The sequence below is a fragment of the Eubalaena glacialis genome, chromosome 2 (assembly GCF_028564815.1).
Source record: "Eubalaena glacialis isolate mEubGla1 chromosome 2, mEubGla1.1.hap2.+ XY, whole genome shotgun sequence".
NCBI classification, from domain to species: Eukaryota; Metazoa; Chordata; class Mammalia; order Artiodactyla; family Balaenidae; genus Eubalaena; species Eubalaena glacialis.
Genome location: NC_083717.1, coordinates 158,718,690 through 158,739,289, shown reverse-complemented (window position 1 = coordinate 158,739,289; position 20,600 = coordinate 158,718,690). Strand labels below are relative to the sequence as shown.

Here is a 20,600-nt window from a genome sequence, read left to right as displayed (position 1 = left end):
TTGGTACTTCACCCCCTGGGACCTTCCTCAAAATAAGACAAAGGGACTCTTTCTGGTCCAGGTGTTGGAGGACTTTTCAGCTACAGCAGCCTTTGTTCAAATGAATGGTATATGGAACCCCTGACATATAACACAGTGGAAAGTGGAGTGGTTGTGGTGAAGGGGGCGCGAGAGGCTGGACCCCACAAGCCCTAGCTTTCTTTGGCAGTCCCTAAACCACAGAACCCCAAGGGGCCACAGAGACCAGTTTGTAAATCACCAGTCTGCAAGGCCACTCTCATTTCCATTATTCCGATTCCATCAGCACTCTGGCATGGGAGGGCGTGCCCCCAGTCTGTGTGGCATCCCATCATCCTGAGTACAGAATCCAAGGAGCTGAGGAAAAGAAGTCACTCCTCGATCATGCCAAGGTGGTCCCGCGCCGATGCTGGAGGGACCTGGGCTCTTATCTCAGAAGAGTCAGCTTTCATAACCACACAGTGACCCTCCCCTCGGCAGCTCTGCCTTCTCCTACCCAGGGACAGAGCACCTGGCTGGGGAGGTATCCTTCAGGTCCAGGTGTCAAGGCAGTGGAATTAGGGTCCATGAGCAGCAGCTGGGGCAGTGGAGGCATGGCAGGTAGTCTCTGTGGCGATTAACACCTCCTACACCTCATTTTCCCATAAACCTCTCTGTTTAGCCAATTGTCTTATAAGTAACCAGTTCTCTCCCAGCCTGACCCAGGAAATGCTAAACCGTGAAACTGGACCCATGAACCAGAAAATAGAGTGTGTCAGCACACCTTTCTCCCCTCTTACCTGGTCAATGTATTTAGGAGGTGGAAGGAGAAAGCAAGAGCTACATGTTTTGGAGACTGGCCACTGCTGCCTTACCAATCCTCATTTTCTCTGTCCGCATCAGGTTTGATATCCTGGACCAGGAGATGAAGACTTTGATGGCTCAGATTGATGGCGTGAACCTTGCTGCCAACAGCCTGGTAGAGAGTAGCCACCCACGCAGTGGAGAAGTGAAGAAGTGCCAGGACCACCTGAATACCAGGTGGGGTGTGGGTAGGGCTTGGGGCTAGGGGCTTCTTTTCCTGACACCTGACACAGCCTTGGGGGTGTGGCCCAGAAGTCAGGATGCCTGCTATGCACTGCCAGGTTTGTACCCTCAGAGCTCTTGCCTCGCTCAGCCGAAGTCTCCTTCTGACACTGGAGCTTTAGCAGCAAGGAGGAGAGACCTGTGTGGTGACCAGCCCAGGGAGGGAGAGAGACCTGTTCACAGAGCTGTGAATGCTGTGCCTGGGGCGGGCATGTGCTGAGTGATGGAGCAAATGTCCTGAGTGCATCCATAGTTAGAATCAGGCCATGTGGTACTCATGTCGCATTTCCCCAGATGTTCTTAGGCAGGGAAAATTGCTTTCTGAGAGCTCTTAAGTACTGTCCATTAAAAAAAGCTCCTGCTTGCACCAAAATGTAGCATTGGTAATAAGACTGGCTTGAATGAAGAGGAGAATTATCAGGAAGCCTTGAGCACGCTTCATGGCTAGAACAAAAAACAGGCCCTAAGGAGCCTTTGGAGAGGGGCTGCTTTCAGTACAGGGTGTAATTGCCACGAGTTCCTTGAGGATCTCTGAGGACAGAGCATGCGCCTGTGTTCTGTTTGTTACCCTGGGTCCTACACGCACAGTGGGACGTGTTCACCATCTCCCCACTACCCCGGTCCCTCTCCCCACACTTGTGCCTGAGCCCTGCTCTGCCCGAGGCAACCTGGGAGGTGGGGTTAGGGAAGACTCAGCTGTAAAGACAAGGAGCAGCACAGTGGGGGCTTAAGAGGAGGCATGGGGTGACTTTGGAGCCACTAGATTATCTCAGCATCCAAAGAAGGGGACTGTAGTCCAGGAGGGTCCTCTGTAATCTAAGGTTTATGCAGAGGAGGAGCATGCCTCCTTGTTCTTCTTTAGGTTTGGAGGTAACGGGATGCGTGTGCGTGCATGTATGTGTGTGCATGTGCACGACACACAGGAAGAACTTGTCAGCTAGTGCATCTGCTTCTTTGATGAGTTATAGTCAGAGAATGATCTCACAGACCTCTAAGCCATACACCATCCTAAGTGGAATACACCAAGATACTTGTCATCCTCAGGTGAGAGAGAACCCTAGGCGTGAAAAGGTAAAATGGTTTTCCATGACATCTAAGTGTTGAAAGGTACCTGAGCCGTGTACCCCAGACAGCCTGCATCCTGCACAAACATTCCAAGCATAGGGAGCTCGCCTCGTCCCCGTGTAGCCCATCCCATTTGGGAGCAGCCCCTTTTGGGTAGAAAGTTTGATCTCATCGTGAGTGGAAATCTGCCTCCTTGAAATTCGGGCTCTGCCCGTTAGAGATAACGAAACTTACCCTGATTCTTCTTCCACATGATAGCTCTTCAAGTATTTTTAAAGACAGTTGTCATTCTTCACCCCATCCACAGTCCTGCCTCCAAGTCGCTGCTGTTCTCTCTACAGAGTGCATCCTCCTCCAACTACGTAGTCTAAATCATGCTTGTTTTTAGGCGAGTCCAGGTTCCTCTCCTTCCCAGTTTCCAGGATGAAAAAGTATCTTTCCCTCCCTTGACTGGCTTAGAGCTTCACATCCTACCTTGTATTATAATTACTTTTGTCCTGAAGAACTTTTCTACTAGACTGTAAGCGAATGAAGAGCAGTATCTTTATATATTGTCCACAGTGCTCTGAGCACCAAGCATTTTGCTGTCTGAGGTTCCCTCTGTTCAGAATATTCTTTTCCCCAATATCCACTTGCCTTAGTCCCTCACTCAGATCTCAGCTCACGTGTCAGCTTCTTGGAGCAACCCACACTGTCCACCCCATTCAAAGTATCACTACCTCCTTCCCATCCAGCTCCTCTGCCTCGATCCTGTTATCTTGCTTTCGTTTTTTCCATTGTACTTGTCACCACCTGATGGATTAAAGACTTATTTGTCTCTGCCCACTCGAATGAGAGCACTTTGCTTTGTTCGTTGCTACATGCCCAGAGCCTTGAACGGGGCCTGGCACAAGGCACTTGGTAGTTGTGTGATATAACACAGTGAATGAGTGAGCGGGGACAAAACTGAAATATCTTCTGCCAGGCTCGGCACCTATGAGTCATTCAAACACTTACTGAATGTGTGATTACCTCCCACCACATGCATTCTAGTTGACCAACATTTTCTTAAGAATCTTGGGCCCAGGACCAAACCTGGACTCCTGACATGGTCTGGCCAGTGCTGCCTAGAGCAGTTCTATCAACTGCCTCCCTTTTGGAGATGGTGCAGTGGAGGGGAAGGTGGGTTTAGGAGGCAGACTAGACCCAAACCTCACCCTGTCCCCCGTGTGGGCTCTGCCTGGTGGCTGCAGTGAGGCCGCACCAGGAAAAGTCTGGAAAATCGCCATGGAGCCACTTGCCCAGGGGCACCACCAGACCCTCTCCTGTGGCTTCTGGACGGAGCCAGGAGATCTCACAGTCCTGGAGTGCCTCGCTATCCTTTCACAGTGGTTTCAGGCCACCTTGGAGGAAATCTTCTGCTCCTTTCCCTTGAGGTCCAGCCTCAGCAGCATCCGTGCACCAGGCACAGAACTACCCAGAGTTGAGGGACTTCACGTCTGGACTCTCCCTCCTCTCTTTCCTGGAATTCCCGATCCTTCCTCTGGGCTCTTTCTCCTCTCTCTCTCTCTCTCTCTCTCTCAGAATTCCCGATCCTTCCCGGCCCATCTCCCACTTCTGTTTGCAGGCCTGTCTTCCACCCCCAGACTAGCGGCCACGGTCACCCTGGGAACGCCCGCAGTGTGCTCTGCCCAGCCCATCTGCCTCCTGCCTCCACCTCCATCCCCCGGTGCTGGAACTGCAAAGCTGAGCGAGATACTCGGGGCCCCATCCTTAAATAGATCACTCCCGTGGAGGCACTGGAGGTTTGCCCGCTGAAATACAGTTCAGATGACCACCATGAGATTGCTATTATCCCTCCTCACAGCTCCCTTAGTCCTCTCTGCCTGGTATGCGCTATGTACGTAGTATTTTATACTATCGTTTTTTGGTGAGTTTGTCTTAATTTCTCTCTAAACCATACACTCTGTGGAGCAAAGTCTAGCTATGACTGTATCCTCCCAAAGGCTAACATAATGCTTATACATTGTGGATATTCAAGAGAGTTAGGCTCAATTAGCGAATGTGTGTTCAGCATACTCTCGTGTGCATCTAGGTTACGGTGATGCAGGATGAGTAAACCTGGGTCCGCGGGAGGTGTCCCTGGTGGTCTGGGCCCAGGCTAATGGGCAGCTCTTTAGAAGAAGCTTACTGTGGGCTGCAGACCAACCCCAGGACATCTGCCGAACATCTGCACCCTCCCCAGTTTCATTCCAGACTGCACGTGAAGGTTAAGATGATGTTTTAATTATAATCCCAGCTTCTCCTTCCCCCTTCCTCTTCCTTTTCCTTCTCTTCACCAGGACTCTTTTGTTTTAGAACGATGGTGGCTTTTCTTAGGCCCTGGGCACTTGGAACCTGGTCTTAGGCATCTGTGTGCTTCCTCTGGGGAAGCTGGGACCCTATGTCCTAAAGCATTCTTGAGGTTGATAATGGGAGGTTTCTAATTATTTTCATTACAGGTGTACCTTGGAGATATTGTGGGTTCAGTTGCAGATCACCCCAATAAAGCAAATAGCAAAATAAAGCGAGTCACACAAATTTGGGGGGTTTCCCAGTGCATATAAAAGTTGTTTACAGTATACTGTAGTCTATTAAGTGTGCAACAGCATTATGCCTAGAAAAACAATGTACATACCTTAATTTAAAAATACTCTATCGCTAAAAAAATGCTAATCATCATCTGAGCTTTCAATGAGTCATAATCTTTTTGCAATAGTAACATCAAAGATCACTGCCCACAAATCACCATACAAATATAATACTGCAAAAGTTTGATATTGCAATAACTACCAAAAAGTAGTACAGAGACATGAAGTGAGCAAATGTTGTTGGAAAAATGCCAGTGATAGATTTTTCAACAAAGGGTCGCTACAGACCTTCAATTTGTAAAACACAAAAACAAAAAAACCCTGTAATATCTGTGAAGCACAGTAAAGTGAAGCACGATAAAACAAGGTATGCTTGTATTTTTCAAACTCTGGGGAAACTGTACGTTTGCCTGAAATTCAACTACATATAGAGCTTACGTACAGAGCATCATGTTCCTTTACTGATGGTTGGAATAACATCACAGCTCACCTCCTGCTGATGGAAAGCTCTGATTGGCAGTTATGATGTCTTGAGTAAAACTGGATAAACGTATTTGACTCATGACAGTTGGTTGGATAGATGACTTTTTTCAGCATGCAAGGCCTGTCAGGAGAGACTCTAGAAGGGAAATCTGGTGTCCCTTCTAAATCTGGAAGGGATACCCTGTGGGAAGTGTTAAGGAAGAGGGTGTCTCTGTGTCCCCCGTCTCCCCCGGCAGGTGGCAGGAATTCCAGACCGTGGTGTTGGAACGGCGGGAGGCTGTGGACTCGGCCCTCCGGGTGCACAGCTACTGCGTGGAGTGCGAGGAGACCAGCAAGTGGGTGGTGGACAAGACGAAGGTGGTGGAGTCTACAAGGGACCTGGGCCGGGACCTGGCGGGCGTCATCGCCATCCAGCGCAAGTTGTCGGGGCTGGAGCGTGACGTGGCCGCCATCCATGCCCGCGTGGATGCCCTGGAGCAGGAGTCGCGGCGGCTGATGGAGTCACACCCTGAGCTGAAGAAGGACATTGGCCAGCGGCAGGCGTATGTGGAGGAGCTGTGGCAGGCCCTGCAGCAAGCCCTGAAGAGCCAGGAGGCCTCGCTGGGGGAAGCCAGCCAGCTGCAGGCCTTCCTGCAGGATCTGGATGCGTTCCAGGCCTGGCTGTCCACGGCCCAGAAGGACGTGGCCTCCAAGGACATGCCCGAGTCCCTCCCAGAGGCCGAGCAGCTCCTGCAGCAGCACGCGGCCATCAAGGACGACATTGACAGGCACCAGAAGAGCTACGAGCAGGTCAAGGCATCCGGAGAGAAGGTGATCCATGGCCAGACAGACCCGGAGTACCTGCTCCTGGGCCAGCGGCTGGCTGGCCTGGATAAGGGCTGGGATGCCCTGCACCGGATGTGCGAGAGCCGCAGCCATGCCCTCACCCAGTGCCTCGGCTTCCAGGAGTTCCAGAAAGATGCCAAGCAGGCTGAAGCCATCCTCAGCAACCAGGTAGGGCGAGGCGTTCAGGGCCAGGGGCCAGGGGGCATCTCTCAGGGCAACAGGGAATTTATGTCGTAAGTCAGCAACAGTGCTACAGGGCTCAGGGACCAAATTATGCTTTTCTTGGACTCTCTCTAGCCACTAGTTCGGGGAGTGGTCCTCTTCGTTCCTTATCATGTGCCCTTTCCAGCCCCGTGTCCCAGACTACGTCTTGTTCTTGGGCCAGTTAGAGGCTAGAGAAGTGAATTTTTCCCTGGGTGGTTACCCTTCCATGTGGCTTTAGGCACCCTGTTGATCAGATGCCCCCGAGTGGGGGTGGGGAACAAGACCCAGGGAGCTTCTTCCTTGCACAGCTCCAGGGTGTGCCATTCATGCTGTAACGTGCATGGCTGCACATGGTGCTCCTGGCTGGCAGGTGCCCTCCCCGCCTCCTCAGCTTGTCTTCATGCCTGTTCTGGAAACTTGCTTCAACAGGAATATACTCTGGCTCACTTGGAGCCCCCAGACTCCCTAGAAGCTGCAGAGGCCAGGATCCGGAAGTTTGAGGAATTCTTGGTGTCTATGGAGAACAACCGGGATAAGGTTTTGAGTCCTGTGGACTCTGGAAACAAGCTGGTAGCTGAAGGAAACCTCTACTCAGACAAGATCAAGGAGAAGGTGCAGCTGATTGAGGACAGGTACCCTCCACCCCTAGGGTCACGGGGCCAGGTAGGGTGGTGGTACAGCGCTCAGCACCATCGTGACTGTGGCTCCGGCTTCCCTTCCAGGCACAGGAAGAATGACGAGAAGGCCCAGGAGGCCTCGGTCCTTCTGAGAGACAACCTGGAACTCCAGAACTTCCTGCAGAACTGCCAGGAGGTGAGGCTCCAGCCAGGCTGGCCACTTTGCAGGAGATTCCTTCTAGAAGCAGAGTGTCCTAGAGGTGGGAAGTCCTTTCTAACTCAGGAGTCTGGATTCCATAAGTGGGGAGCTCTGGGCACTTGACAGCTTAAGTCCTTCATCCTCTAGAATCTTTGGTTCCACAACTTTTTTTTCAAATCTGTAAAGATATCTTCTAATTTGTCAAGTCCAGGGCAGGCTTTCTCAAAAAGTGGCCTGAGGACTATCTGTATTAGAGTCACCTAGGGCCCTGGTCAGGGTCGGCCTGAAAGTCACATGACCTGTGCATTCATACGGGGCCCCGTGCTTACAAGGGCCCCATGTTTAGTTTAATGCTCTCCTGTTGCCATCTTGAAATTCTTTTTTTTTTTTTTTTATAGTTTTCCTTTAGCAGAGTCTACTTTCAAAAAAAATTTTTTTTTACATCTTTCTTGGAGTATAATTGCTTTACAGTGTTGTGTTAGTTTCTGCTGTATAACAAAGTGTATCAGCTATATGTATACATATGTCCCCATATCCCCTCCCTCTCGCGCCTCCCTCCCACCCTCCCTATCCCACCCCTCTAGGTGGTCACAAAGCACTGAGAAATTCTTAATAATTTTGAACATTTCCATTTTGCACCAGGCCCTGCAAATTATGGAGCCAGTCTTGGCTCTGGTTAGATGCAGACTCCTGGGCCCCACTTGGGCCCAGATGAATCAGAACTTAGGGGGTGAGAAAGAACAGCATTCTCAACCAAGCTTCTGGTTGGAGAACTGCTGACTCAGAAGGTCCTCGCTCAGCCTGGGGAGAGCTGTGCAGGAAGGTCTTTAACCTGCGCTGCTGGGTCCTTCCGTGAACAGTACTTCCATGTGGAATGGGGCTTTCCCTGACTTCTTTCTTGCTTCCATCCTCATAGCCCTTTCCTCTCAACCCAAATGACTTTGTCTTCACCCACCTCTGCCCTTGGTACCACCCAGGCTTGGTATGGTGCCAGGACATCTTGGAAACATCAGAGGCTCATCACAGTTCTTCCTTCATTGTTAATTATAGGATCTGCCCTTGGCTTTTTCCTCAGAGAACATTTTCTCCGTGTTTATTAATGATTTCTCCCCCTACTGCCAAAGGGTGGATTTATCCATCCATTCAGTAAACACTTGTTGAGTTCCTGCAATAGGCCAGGCCCTGTCCTCGGTCCTGGAAATGTGGAGAGAAGTATAAATATACCTGGTGTCATACTGCGCACACTCTAGAGGGGAAGACACAGTAGTGCCTGTATATTAGCCCTGAGACAACGCAGGTTAAGTTTCCTGTGCTGGGAGTTAGGGATCCAGAGTTGGAGGGGAGTACTCTGCTGTGTTCCTACTTCCTCCCCTTGCCCTCTTCTTCCGCAGCCAGAGGTGGGCAGCAGTCCTGCCCTGAGCCCCTGGCCAAAGAAGGACACTCGGGGACCACTGAACCCACTCTTTCTGCCCACAGCTCACTCTCTGGATCAATGACAAGCTGCTGACATCTCAGGATGTCTCCTATGATGAAGCTCGAAACCTTCACAACAAATGGCTGAAGCACCAGGCGTTCGTGGCAGAGCTGGCTTCCCACCAGGGGTGGCTAGAGAACATTGATGCAGTGAGTAGAGCGAGCATTTGGGCTCTCTGCTCGGGATGCTTCCCTGAGCAGCGCTTCACGCAGGGCATGGACACTGGCCCGCAGCTTGCTGGACGGTGTAGAACCTGGACGTGAAAATCTTCTCCAAATAGTAGTTAAACCTTCAGAGCTCCTGACACGTCCAGTCTTATAAAGCCCGGTCAGAATGGGTGCCTCCTCTGGGTCACCTGAGCCTGGGGACAGTCCAGGACACTGAGGACACAGAGTCAGAGCCTCAACTTTCAGTGCCAGGACGGCAGTAACCTCTGTCCGCCTTCCATCATCCACACCAGGGCCCCGCGCTGTCCTGCCCAGGGGCAGGGGAATATGTGAGATGAGCAGAATGGGCCAGGGACTACTGACCCTCACTGTTTGGATGGGCAGAACCACCAGGGAGTGGTCATTCATACCAAGGGTCCCCTCTGTAACAAGCTTGCCCAGGGGCCCAAGTCAAAATGTGGCTGGAGTTAGATCTGGGAATAGAAAGGGAGGTACCTCTGCCCCTCCCTGCTGTGGCTATCTGGAGAAAGCGGGCCTAGGGGCCACACAAGGCTGTGTCCATAGTGGCTAAGGGTGCAGGCTCCGAGCCAGGCTGTCTGACTCCTCAACCTCCCTGCGCCTCAGTTTCTTCATCTGTAAAATGAGGATAATAACGGTACCTACCCGAGGGAGTTGTGAGCATTAAAGCACTTAGAATATTACTTGGCAATTATTAGGCACTCAGTAAATATTAACTATTATTAGCAAGTATGTATTCCTAGGCCCAAATCATCTCATACTGTAACCTTCTGAAAAAGATGCATTTATGTGGGTGAAAACCAGATAAGACAAACTCAGCAACTAAAAGATATCACTGAAGGTCAGTGCACAGCTTCTGGCAAGACAATTAGGAGAGGGTGAAGGAATTCCCTGGCAGTCCTGTGGTTAGGACTCTGCCCTTTCACTGCTGAGGGCCCAGGTTCAATCCCTGGTCTAGGAGCTAAGATCCCGCAAGCTGCGTGGCACGATAAACAAACAAACAAACAAACAAGCTCACCGGGAGGTTTCCATGGTTGTTGTACCTGGGTGGATCTTGAATCTTTTTTTTTTAATTAAAAAAAAAAAAATTTTGGTACTAGCTGGTTCTTGTCTGCAGCTCCCTACGCTACAGTCTCCCTGAGTCATTTGCCCCAGACACGCTCTCCCTGTCCCACCTTCTACTGCAAATAACTCTGGGGGTGCAGAGTCTTTCAGCCGAGCCTCACCCGAGTTCTAGGCAGATCCTTTGCCTCACTGACCTCCCCTCGGTTAGCCCTTTGCAACCACCTGGAACAAGGCGGCTCTCCAGGGTCAGAGGGTGAACTCTCCTCCTTCCCCACACAGGAAGGAAAGCAGCTGATGGAGGAGAAGCCCCAGTTTGCGGCCCTGGTGTCCCAGAGGCTGGAAGCCTTGCACCGGCTCTGGGATGAGCTTCAGGCCACCACACAGGAGACGGCCCAGCACCTCTCAGCCGCCAGGAGCTCTGACCTGCGCTCGCAGACCCACGCCGACCTCAACAAGTGGATCAGGGCCATGGAGGACCAGCTACGGTCGGACGACCTGGGCAAAGACCTGACCAGCGTCAACAGGATGCTGGCTAAGCTGAAGGCAAGTGAGCAGGTTGTAGACTGAGGGTGTTGGAATGGAGGGGGTCTTGGAAGCAAATCTGCAACCTGAAAGGGAATACCCTCCTGTGCCCTTAGCTGGGCTGGCTTTTATCAGGTCTCCCGGTTCACAGCCCAGCTCCTACCCTTTTGCAATGGGTAAGACAGTGAGGGATCCAGGCGGAGTAATAAAAGTGTGCATGAGAAGTATAGGACAGATGCTCAGAGGGGCAAAAGATGAGGTGGGGGCAATCCAAGGAGACTTCTTAGGGGAGGCTGAGCTCAAACCAGGCCTTTGAGGATGGGTGGGATTTGCACGATGAAGTGGACGAGGGGCTGCCCAGGTGCCAGGGCTGGTGCCAACGCTGTCCCCTTGTGCCCCAGCGTGTGGAGGACCAAGTGAACGTGCGGAAGGTGGAGCTGGAGGAGCTGTTTGCCCAGATGCCCTCGCTGGGAGAGGAGGCAGGGCGTGAAGACTTGAGCATCGAGAAGCGGTTCCTGGACCTTCTGGAGCCCTTGGGGAGGAGGAAGAAGCAGCTGGAATCATCCAGAGCCAAGCTGCAGATCAGCCGGGACTTAGAGGATGAGACGGTGGGTGGGCCGCAGCTCCCCCCTCCCCCAGCGGCTGAGCCGGCAGCTGTCATCGGGATAGCTGGCTGCGGCCCAGGCCAGTTCTCGGTAGCAGACGTCTGGTCATCTCACCACCTTGTCTCATAGGGTGGTCGTGATGACTACATTAAACGTCAGTGTAAGCCAGTGCCTTTTGAATGGTAGCTCACTCGTGGACTTTGGGGCCAGGCAGACTTGGGCTTAAGATCCAGCTACGTTGCCTTCCCTCCAAGTGACCAGGGGCAAGTTATTTGGAACCTCAGTTCAAAATATCAAAATGCCCCCATTTTACAAAACCCTGATGGGGTGTTGGGAAGAGCTGGGGAGACCCAGTAAGCAGAGCTCTGTCTGGCCCACGGTGAGTGATGGGGAAAGGGTGGCTGTGATTGTCGTCAGCTGTCCCCCGCCTTCTGGTCTCTGCAGCTCTGGGTGGAGGAGAGGCTGCCTCTGGCCCAGTCGACCGACTATGGCACGAACCTGCAAACTGTGCAGCTGTTCATGAAGAAGAACCAGGTGAGTCCTGCCACCTCGTCAGTCCCACCTGCCCCACGGAGGAAGGCCCAGCCCTGATGTGTACAAGGTCCCCAGCAGCAGATAACAGATTATTGTTCTTTTTTTTTTTTAATTTATTTATTTTATTTATTTATTTTTGGCTGTGTTGGGTCTTTGTTGCTGTGCGCAGGCTTTCTCTAGTTGCGGCGAGCGGGGGCTACTCTTCGTTGCGGTGCGCAGGCTTCTCATTGCGGTGGCTTCTCTTGTTGTGGAGCACGGTCTCTAGGTGTGGAGGCTTCAGTAGTTGTGGCACGCAGGCTCAGTAGTTGTGGCTCACGGGCTCTAGAGCGCAAGCTCAGTAGTTGTGGCGCATGGGCTTAGTTGCTCCACGGCATGTGGGATCTTCCCGGACCAGGGCTCGAACCTGTGTCCCCTGCATTGGCAGGCAGATTCTTAACCACTGCACCACCAGGGAAGCCCCAGGTTATTGTTCTTGTTGATAGCTACAGGGTCCCCAGTCTGTGTTTGTATTCTCATAGCAGAAGGAGCAGCTTTGGTGATGGCAGAGAGAATTCTGGGAGGACCACAGAGTGGGACGGAGGTGAATGGGGCTGGGGGTCCAGGTGCTTTGGGATTTGGGGCCATTCAGACCCGTCAGGGCACAGGTGCGTGCAGGACCTGGAGGCCCTGGCCTGGGGTTTCATGCGCTTTACAACTTCTGTATTCTGTGACCTCCCTGAGAGGAGGCTCTTAGCTCCTGGCGTCTCTCCCATCACTGCCTTGTCCCTCTTCCAGGGCTAAGCTTGGCCTATTGAGTCTCCTCAGGGTAAGTAGGCCCCTGTTCTCTGGACACGTGAGGATACTTGTGGGGCTGCAACGCCATGAGGAAGCTGCTAAACTTGGACTCTGAGCCATTGGAGCAAGCATCCATTGGCTGTTCTGCTTTCTCAGGCTGGATTGGGAATCTCTGCGGCCCTGGTCAGAATCCTGGAAGTGAGCAGGTGCACTTCCTCTGTGTCAGGGCTGCAGGGGAAGCCTGCGTCCTCCAGGAAGGCCAGCTGCATGGGGTCATGGTCTGGCCACGTGGTCTAGCCAGGGGCTGGCCATACCCCTGCTCTCGGGCAGAGAGTCCCTCCTGCCTGGTCTGCTCTCTGGCTCAGGAAGTGGGGGCAGCCGCAGCCTTGAGCAAGGAGAGTCTGGGAACTTATCCCAGAGAAGAGCAGTGTGTCCCAGAGTGCCAGTCGGTACTGCAGCTCACTGGGGAAGCAAGGTGATGGCAGACAGTACGTCCTTCCCCCCAGATGTCAGCAGCCAACATCTGCTCACAGAGCCCAGCAACTGTGCAAAGGCCTGAATGAATTATATTCAAAGAGGTTCCTTAAAAGCTCCCTCGAACGCTTTGCTTCTAGTTGGCATGATCAAATCACAGAGGTTCTGGTGGCAACACGTAGGGACCTGAATTAGAAGGTGGTGGAGGCAGGGGCTTCTGCTAACATCACACCCTCCAGTTAAAGTGGGGAAGACTGGTAGAAGACTATTCTCGGGGCCTCAGTTTCCTCAACTGTAAATTGAGCCAACTCTAGTCCTTCTGGTACTCAAGACTTTAGCCTCAATAAGTGTTATTGCCAAATGATTTTCAACTCCCCTGGCTGAACGTTGCTATTTCAGGAGAAGGGCAAGACTAATATGGATGGGGTTCCCCTTAACAAGAAGGGAAAGATAATCTCTTGGGAGAGCACGGCTGCCCCAGTAAAGACTCTTTTAGGCTAGCCTTGCTAAAGCCGAAATCCCATTTTATCATTTCTTCTACTGCAGTGGTCAGTGTGCATCAGACTCACCCGGAGGGCTTGTTAAAACACAGTTGACCAGGCTCCACCCTAGATTTACTGCATCAAACTCTGGGAGCAGAGCCTGATAATTTGCATTTCTATCAAGATCCTAGGCGATGCTGATGCTGCTGGCCTGGAACCCCACTTTGAGAACCACCACTTTAATGGCTGTCATTGCAACTAGAACAGAACCTGCAAGGTGCCACACGAAGGGTTCTCAACTCTGGCTGCACATTAGAATCACCTGGGGGAACCTAAAAACATACGAGTGCCCAGGTCCCACCTCAGATCAATTAATAAGGATCTCTGGGGATGGGGCCCTGGCTGTGTTTGTTTTCCCTGATGACTCAACCTGCAACCAGGGTTGAGAACCACTGTCCTGCCTGGTCTGGCCCCTGCCTCCTCCTGAATCTCCTCCCTTATCACTTTCGCCCTCCTTCACAGTATTCTAGCTTGCCTGGCCCTTTGGACCGTCCAGGCTTGCTTCCACCCCAGGGACTTTCTTGGCACTCGCTCTTCCCTCCTGCCAGCAACACTCATCCCCCAGATCTTTGTGGGGTTGCCCTCTCCTCATCATTCATGTCTTACTCAGATGTCATCTGCACAGAAAACCCTTCCTGACTCCCCCAGTTAAAGTGGCCACCACCACGCCTTGGAAGACAACCCTCATCTCAGTGGTGTCTGTTCCTCGTAGCACCTGTTATCTACATTCATTCATTTATTTACATGCTTATCATTTCCTCTTCTAGAGTGTAAGCTTTATGAGGGCAGGGGTTTTGTTTATCTTGTTCCCCTATTGTCCCTAGAACCTAGAACAGGGCCTGATACATCAGAAATAATAACTATGGGTTGAATGAATGAAGTCAGGGAAGAAGATGTCCTAAGTAAGCGTACTGCACAGGAGCCTAGAAAGGAATTGCTTAAAAGGAGAGAAAGAAATACCTTTTTAGGATATAAGATCTCAGGGAGAGGTTGTAAGATCTCAGGGAAAGTAAAGAGGCAAGCGGAGCTGACATCACGGGTTGTTTGAATACAATTGCAGAGACCACGGGAAATTGTCAGAATCGAGATTCTGAGCATCAAGTGTAAAGATGCATTTCAGCAAGTTAGGTGACTTGTGGGTATGCTAGTTCTATGTGTTTTAAATGCTGACAGTCATAGCACAGCCTGTGTGTACTGCTCTTACCCCCCGCCCTCTAGACAGTTTTCAAGGCCATGGGAAATTGTAAAAAGGGAGGAGATGGGCGGTAAGGAGCCAAAAGCCCACATGCAAGGAGCAACCAGGCTGGGGCCTCTAGGACCCAGAAAGCGAGTGACGACATGTCACGGCCCCCTGAAGATAAAGGTGACCCATCACCAGAGTGGGAAGAAAATGCCATTTTGGTGACCAAAGGCTCAAGCAGGAAATGATACAAAGCTCACAAATGATTTGAGAAATAGAAACAGGGGAAAACAAAACAAAATCCTAAACTCTGAACAAGGAGCAACGGTCAACTATTGTTTTATACAGAGTAAAAAAGCTGCTAAAATCAGATCTCAAAAGGCCATTTAAGAATCGTTTTCCTCTCCTCCACCATGTACAGCTAAGAAATCAACCTCTGCTGAAACAGCAAGTGTAGGGAGCCCTCAAGAGCACAGGCTCTGGGCTCCGAGAGAGCCGTGTTCAAATCCCACCCTGCCACTCGCTGCCCACAGTCACCTAACTGCTGCGCGCTGGTGTCCAGTGCTTACCTCAGGAGGTCATGGTGGGGGCCAGAGGAGAACGAGGTGGCAGGCCCAGCACCGTGCTGGGCACCTGGTCACTAGCAGTCTTTATGGCCACATCTGCTCCGCTCAAGCTTCCCCAAGGGGTTCAGGGCGAGAGGTGCCAGGGTAGGACCCTGGGCTGCCCTGCACGGTGGGAAGACCAGCCCCTGAGCCCTTCCCCTCTGGCCGCAGACGCTGCAGAACGAGATCCTGGGCCACGCGCCGCGGGTGGAGGACGTGCTGCACAGAGGGCAGCAGCTGGTGGCCGCGGCCGAGATCGACTGCCGGGACGTGGAGGAGCGCCTGGGGCATCTGCAGGGTTCGTGGGACACACTGCGGGAGACGGCGACCGGCCGGCTGCAGCGCCTGCGGGATGCCAGCGAGGCACAGCAGTACTACCTGGACGCGGGCGAGGCCGAGGCCTGGATCAGTGAGCAGGAGTTCTACGTCTTCTCCGACGAGACCCCCCAGGTCGGCTCGGGCAGGGTGCCAGGCTGGGCGTCGAGACCAGCCCAGAGGAAGAGCTGGGTGGAGGTGGGCAGTCAGTGGGGAACCTGTAAGGCCAGGAGTGTGAGGAGTGAGGGCAGGGAGAGGGTGTACGAGGTGCCCTCCTTCTCAGGACGCCCCTCCTCTCAAGAACATACAGTGCACGTGCTGCAGTCGGGCGCCCTGTTTGCCAATTAGATTTGCTCTAACCCAAGGGTTCTTCACCTCTTTTGTGCCATGGATTCTGTGCAGATGAACTGCTGCGGGAGGGGGTGGGAGGTGAGGTGAGGGGGGTCTCTAAAAGCTGGGGTGATACAGGAAGTTTCCATGGGGACAGAGGTTGGATCGGGGCCGGGAAGGGTGGATGTCAGACGAGAATTGAGGGCGACGAATGGAAGGTAGGGTGCGGGAGTTGCCGGGCAACGGGAGGAGAGGGGAGGGGACCGTGTGCAGTTCTCCTATGGGTGTCCCGCGAGCCTGGCCCTCCCCCATCTCGGGCACCTCCAGGAGCTGGGCTGTAACCTGGGCCAGGTGAGCTCGTGCCCTGACAGTCCGCTGCCTCCTAGGATGAAGAGGGCGCCATCGTGATGTTGAAGCGGCACTTGCGGCAGCAACGCACAGTAGAGGAGTACGGGCGGAACATCAAGCAGCTGGCCGGCCGGGCCCAGAGCCTGCTGTCTGCAGGCCACCCCGAGGGGTGCGTGTGCCTCCTGGGACAACTTGGCCAGATCCCGGGCATCAGGCCAGGGGCCCCACCAACCAGGATCCCTTCAGGTCCAAGACGGAAAACAGGAACAGTTTTCCCGAAAACTGTGGGTTTGAGAAAACTGCCTTCTGGCCTGCTGATTGGCCCAATTCCCTTTTATGTTGTGGTTTTGTGTAACTTCACACAGGGCTGACTGAGGCCTGGTTTGCAAAGAGATTAGGAAATGGAACAGCAAAACTACCCTCTTGGTGAACAGAGAGCTCCAGTCTTTTCAAGAGTTAGTCTTCAGCATCTTTCAGCATAGCCTAAATTTGCTTTTCTTTTTTGTGGTCCAGAAGGTACCTCAGGATCTCACAGTGTCTCAGCGAAATCATTATATACCCATCTAAACTGTTCAGTTGCGTGGGTTTTGCATAAATGGGAGCCCACTGGGCCAGACACCTCAGGCCACCCCCAGTCATGGCCCTGTCCTCAGTCACCTTCAGGGCACCCACAGCAGCCGCCTCAGCATCTCCCAAGGAGCCCCAGGGATCGAGCCCCTGGTATGGCATGTCCCTCCCGGAAGAGCTGAGCAGGGTCTGCTGCTGGTGGAGCCAGGCTCAGACAGCCCATGCCTCAGCCTCCCTGGAAGAAGAGCGGAGGAGTTCTCCATTTGCCCTTGTCTCTCTGAGCTTCCCAGAGTCAGGGGCAGGGGCGGGAGGCACCCCCTGTAGGGGAACACATTTCACTATCCCCTGAAGCATCATGGTCTAAGGGATGGTTCCTTCTCTCCCCAACTCTTCCCCGTGAAAAGTCGCTCTGCCGTTTCTCCGAAGCTGTGCTCCGCCACTCGTCCCTGCCTCGGGGCTGGGGAGGAGGAGGCTGGCTCCTCTGATCTGGCTGCTCTGGGCTCTCTGTTGCCGTCTCTGAGGGCTTTCTTGTTTTGAATTCCAGGGAACAGATCATCAGACTTCAGGGGCAGGTGGACAAGCAGTACGCAGGGCTGAAGGACATGGCAGAGGAGCGCAGGCGGAAGCTGGAGAACATGTGCCACCTGTTCCAGCTGAAGAGGGAGGTGGAAGACCTGGAGCAGTGGATCACGGAGAAGGAGCTGGTGGCCTCCTCCCCAGAAATGGGGCAAGACTTTGACCACGTGACTGTGAGTACCCACGGCCACCGCTTGCTTTGTCTCCCTCTAATGCAGTAGACCTAGGAGCTGTCATTCCAGACACATACACACACCCGCCAGGTGCAAAGTGCTGCAGAGATGCGGGCTCCCCGGGTGTGAGCTCAGGTGCCCTGGGGAAGACGTGAGAGCCCAGCTCCAGGCAGTGGCAGGTGCCGCTGGGAGAGTCGGCAGCTAGTGTGATGACACCACCGCACCCCTGAGCCCTGATAACCGGTAACCGCTTTTCTGTCTACCCCCGTCCAGCTGCTCCGGGACAAGTTCCGGGACTTTGCCCGGGAGACCGGGGCGATTGGGCAGGAACGGGTGGACAACGTGAATGCCATCATTGAGCGGCTCATCGACGCGGGCCACGCAGAGGCGGCCACCATCGCCGAGTGGAAGGACGGGCTGAACGAGATGTGGGCGGACCTGCTGGAGCTCATTGACACGCGCATGCAGCTGCTGGCCGCCTCCTATGACCTGCAGCGCTACTTCTACACTGGTGCCGAGATCCTGGGCCTCATTGATGAGAAGCACCGCGAGCTGCCTGAGGATGTGGGGCTGGACGCCAGCACTGCCGAGTCCTTCCACCGCGTGCACACAGCCTTCGAGCGGGAGCTCCACCTGCTGGGTGTGCAGGTGCCTCTCATCCCTGGCTGTCCCTCCACGCCTTCCCCATGACTAGCTTCCCTGGGGCGCAGTGTCAGGTCCTCTCCTGGCTTCTAGAGGGGAGACTTCTCGAACAGGCATCTCCTTAGAGAAGCAACAGCTCTGGGCAGGAAGCAGAGGCTTTCAGATGTTCTTTAGCTTCAGAACTAGTTCTTTAAACGGAACCTTTCCCAAAACCCGATGCAAAAATACCTTCAAATGCAATTTCTCTGGTTGTCAAAGTATTACAGTATCATTAGTGAACACACATGTAGCACTTTTCTAGCACCAGGTACTGTTCTAAGCAATATACGTGGTCACTGAATCCTCAGCCTCCCTCTGAGGAAGGGAATAATGTTATCTGCCTTTTCTAGATGAGGAAAGCAAGGCACAGAAGGGTAACTAAGTTGTCCAGAAACATGCAGCTAAGCAGTGGAGCCAGAATTCACATCCTGGCAGTCTGGCTATAGACTCCACACCCTTAGCCACTGAGCTGTTCAGCCTTTCCCCATGGGAGCTGGAGGGGGGCCCAAGACCAGCCTAGACTCCCTCCTCTCATCATGGGGTGCCCCGTGAGGTACCTCCACAGGCCCCTAGGGTTCTGCAGAGTTCAGCATGATGGAAAGGGTGAGGGCAAGGGGCTCAGCTGTGGGGACTCACCGGGCTTCCAGTGGAGCAGGGAGAGCTGGGCCGGCTGTGCAGTCCTGCACCGACCCAACAGGGTTTCGGGAAAGAACACCAAAGTAGGTTGGGCCCCTGGTTTACCAAGAAGGGGACAGCCTAAAGATTTGTCCTCCAGCTGGAGGTGCTTTGGGGGTACTGGAGCCCCTGTGGCAGGTACAGCCCCACCGAGGTCTCAGGAATGAGGCTTCACTGCCCTGGGGCCGGCCTCAAACAGGGGATGGCACCATGCAGAACGGTTAGGAACAGGGAGTTGAGAGCACGCCTCCAATCCCAGTTGCACTCTCTCTGAGCGTGAGTGACCTCTGGCCAGTCACTTAGCCTCCCTCTGCCTCAGTTTCCTCATCTCAAAAACAGGGATAATAATAGTACCTCTTTGATGGTGGTGTTGTAAAGATGAAGAGAGTAACAAAAAGTGTTTAGAGCAGTGCCTGGTACATAATTACTCTCATAATCATACATCAAAGGGCACAGAGCCCCTCTCATTCCCAAATCCTCATCAGAGCCCAAGGGATGCTTTGGGTCAGCAGAGGTGCCAAAGCAAGGAGCCTTCTCTCCAGCACCCAGTGGGTGGATCCTGCTTCCAGCACTGTCCTCGGGAGGGAGACTGGGAGGAGGCCGACGCCCTTGCCCATCCTAGGCCCAAGTCGTGTCTGCCTGGAAAACAGTGTTCAGTTTTGCCCCATCACAGGTACAGCAGTTCCAGGACGTGGCCACCCGCCTGCAGACAGCGTACGCTGGAGAGAAGGCGGACGCCATCCAGAACAAGGAGCAGGAGGTGTCTGCCGCGTGGCAGGCACTGCTCGATGCCTGCGCGGGGCGCCGCACCCAGCTGGTGGACACAGCGGACAAATTCCGCTTCTTCAGCATGGTCCGAGACCTCCTCTCCTGGATGGAGAGCATCATCCGGCAAATCGAGACCCAGGAGAAGCCCAGGTGAGGGCAGCGTCCTCAACGCAGCCCCGCTCCTGGCCCACTTTGTCCCAGAGGCTGGCAGAGCAGGGCGCTGCTCCGAGGGTCTACCCCGGAGGGACGTCGTGGACTGTGGGTGTGCAAGAATCCCCAAGGGGCACCTGAGGCTGGGTCCAGGGAGAACCTGAGTGGCTCAGCTGCCACTAGGAGAACCGACTATTCCAGAGTAAAGGGAATCCTGGGAGTGGTGAGAAAGACATCTGTCGTTCAGATTCTACAGTGGGGGCAGTGGCCGTGGTTGTCGGTGAACATAAGCAGTTTACACATTCAGAGCTGGGCAGATCCAGAAGTGGTCCTGCTCTTCCCCCAGCACGGGCATATGGGGGCCATTTCCCTAAAACTCAGGAAAGGAGCTCATTGCGCATGAGAGGTGGGGGCAGGCACGTGGGCAGTCGGCCGGGATCAGAGCTCTCTACACACTTTGTGCCCACCTCTGTCCCTCTGCCCCTAGGGTGCCTGTCCTGGTGGTCAAGCTTTTGTGTTTAACATCATTATTGAGCTATAATCCACATACCATACAATTCAGCCATTTAAAATGTACCATTCAATGTTTGTTTTGCATAGTCACAGTTGTACAACCATCACCACAGCATGTTTAGAACATTCTCATCACCCCAAAAAGAAACCCTGTACCCCTTAGCAGTCATCACCCCCCACTCCTCTGGCAACCACTAATCTGCTTTCTGTCTCTAAATTTGCCTGTTGTAGACTTTTCATATGAGTGGAATCATATAATATGTGGTCCTTTTTGACTGGCTTCTTTCACTTACCACAATCTTTCCAAGGTTCATCCATGTAGCATGTATCAGTACCTCATTCCTTTTTATTGCCAAATTTAACATTCCCGGGCTTTTTTTGTGGTCACTGCACCCCCGTCCGTGTCCTGACCACTGACCAAGGGAGGACACTAGGGCATCAGTGTTCCTGCTGGGGCTG

At 53.3% G+C, this 20,600-nt stretch overlaps 1 protein-coding gene across 1 annotated transcript in view; it reads left to right on the top strand.

The window, feature by feature from the left end:
* Positions 1-20,600, top strand: part of SPTB (spectrin beta, erythrocytic) — a 123,245-nt gene that overhangs the window by 83,447 nt on the left and 19,198 nt on the right. The window contains exons 15-27 of the mRNA XM_061180912.1: positions 901-1,038; positions 5,477-6,233; positions 6,699-6,901; positions 6,992-7,082; positions 8,562-8,708; positions 10,089-10,352; positions 10,733-10,939; positions 11,381-11,470; positions 15,217-15,495; positions 16,077-16,207; positions 17,150-17,354; positions 17,628-18,002; positions 19,384-19,628. Of these exons, the coding sequence (XP_061036895.1) occupies positions 901-1,038; positions 5,477-6,233; positions 6,699-6,901; positions 6,992-7,082; positions 8,562-8,708; positions 10,089-10,352; positions 10,733-10,939; positions 11,381-11,470; positions 15,217-15,495; positions 16,077-16,207; positions 17,150-17,354; positions 17,628-18,002; positions 19,384-19,628 (3,132 nt within the window). The remainder of the gene's footprint in view (positions 1-900; positions 1,039-5,476; positions 6,234-6,698; positions 6,902-6,991; positions 7,083-8,561; positions 8,709-10,088; positions 10,353-10,732; positions 10,940-11,380; positions 11,471-15,216; positions 15,496-16,076; positions 16,208-17,149; positions 17,355-17,627; positions 18,003-19,383; positions 19,629-20,600) is intronic.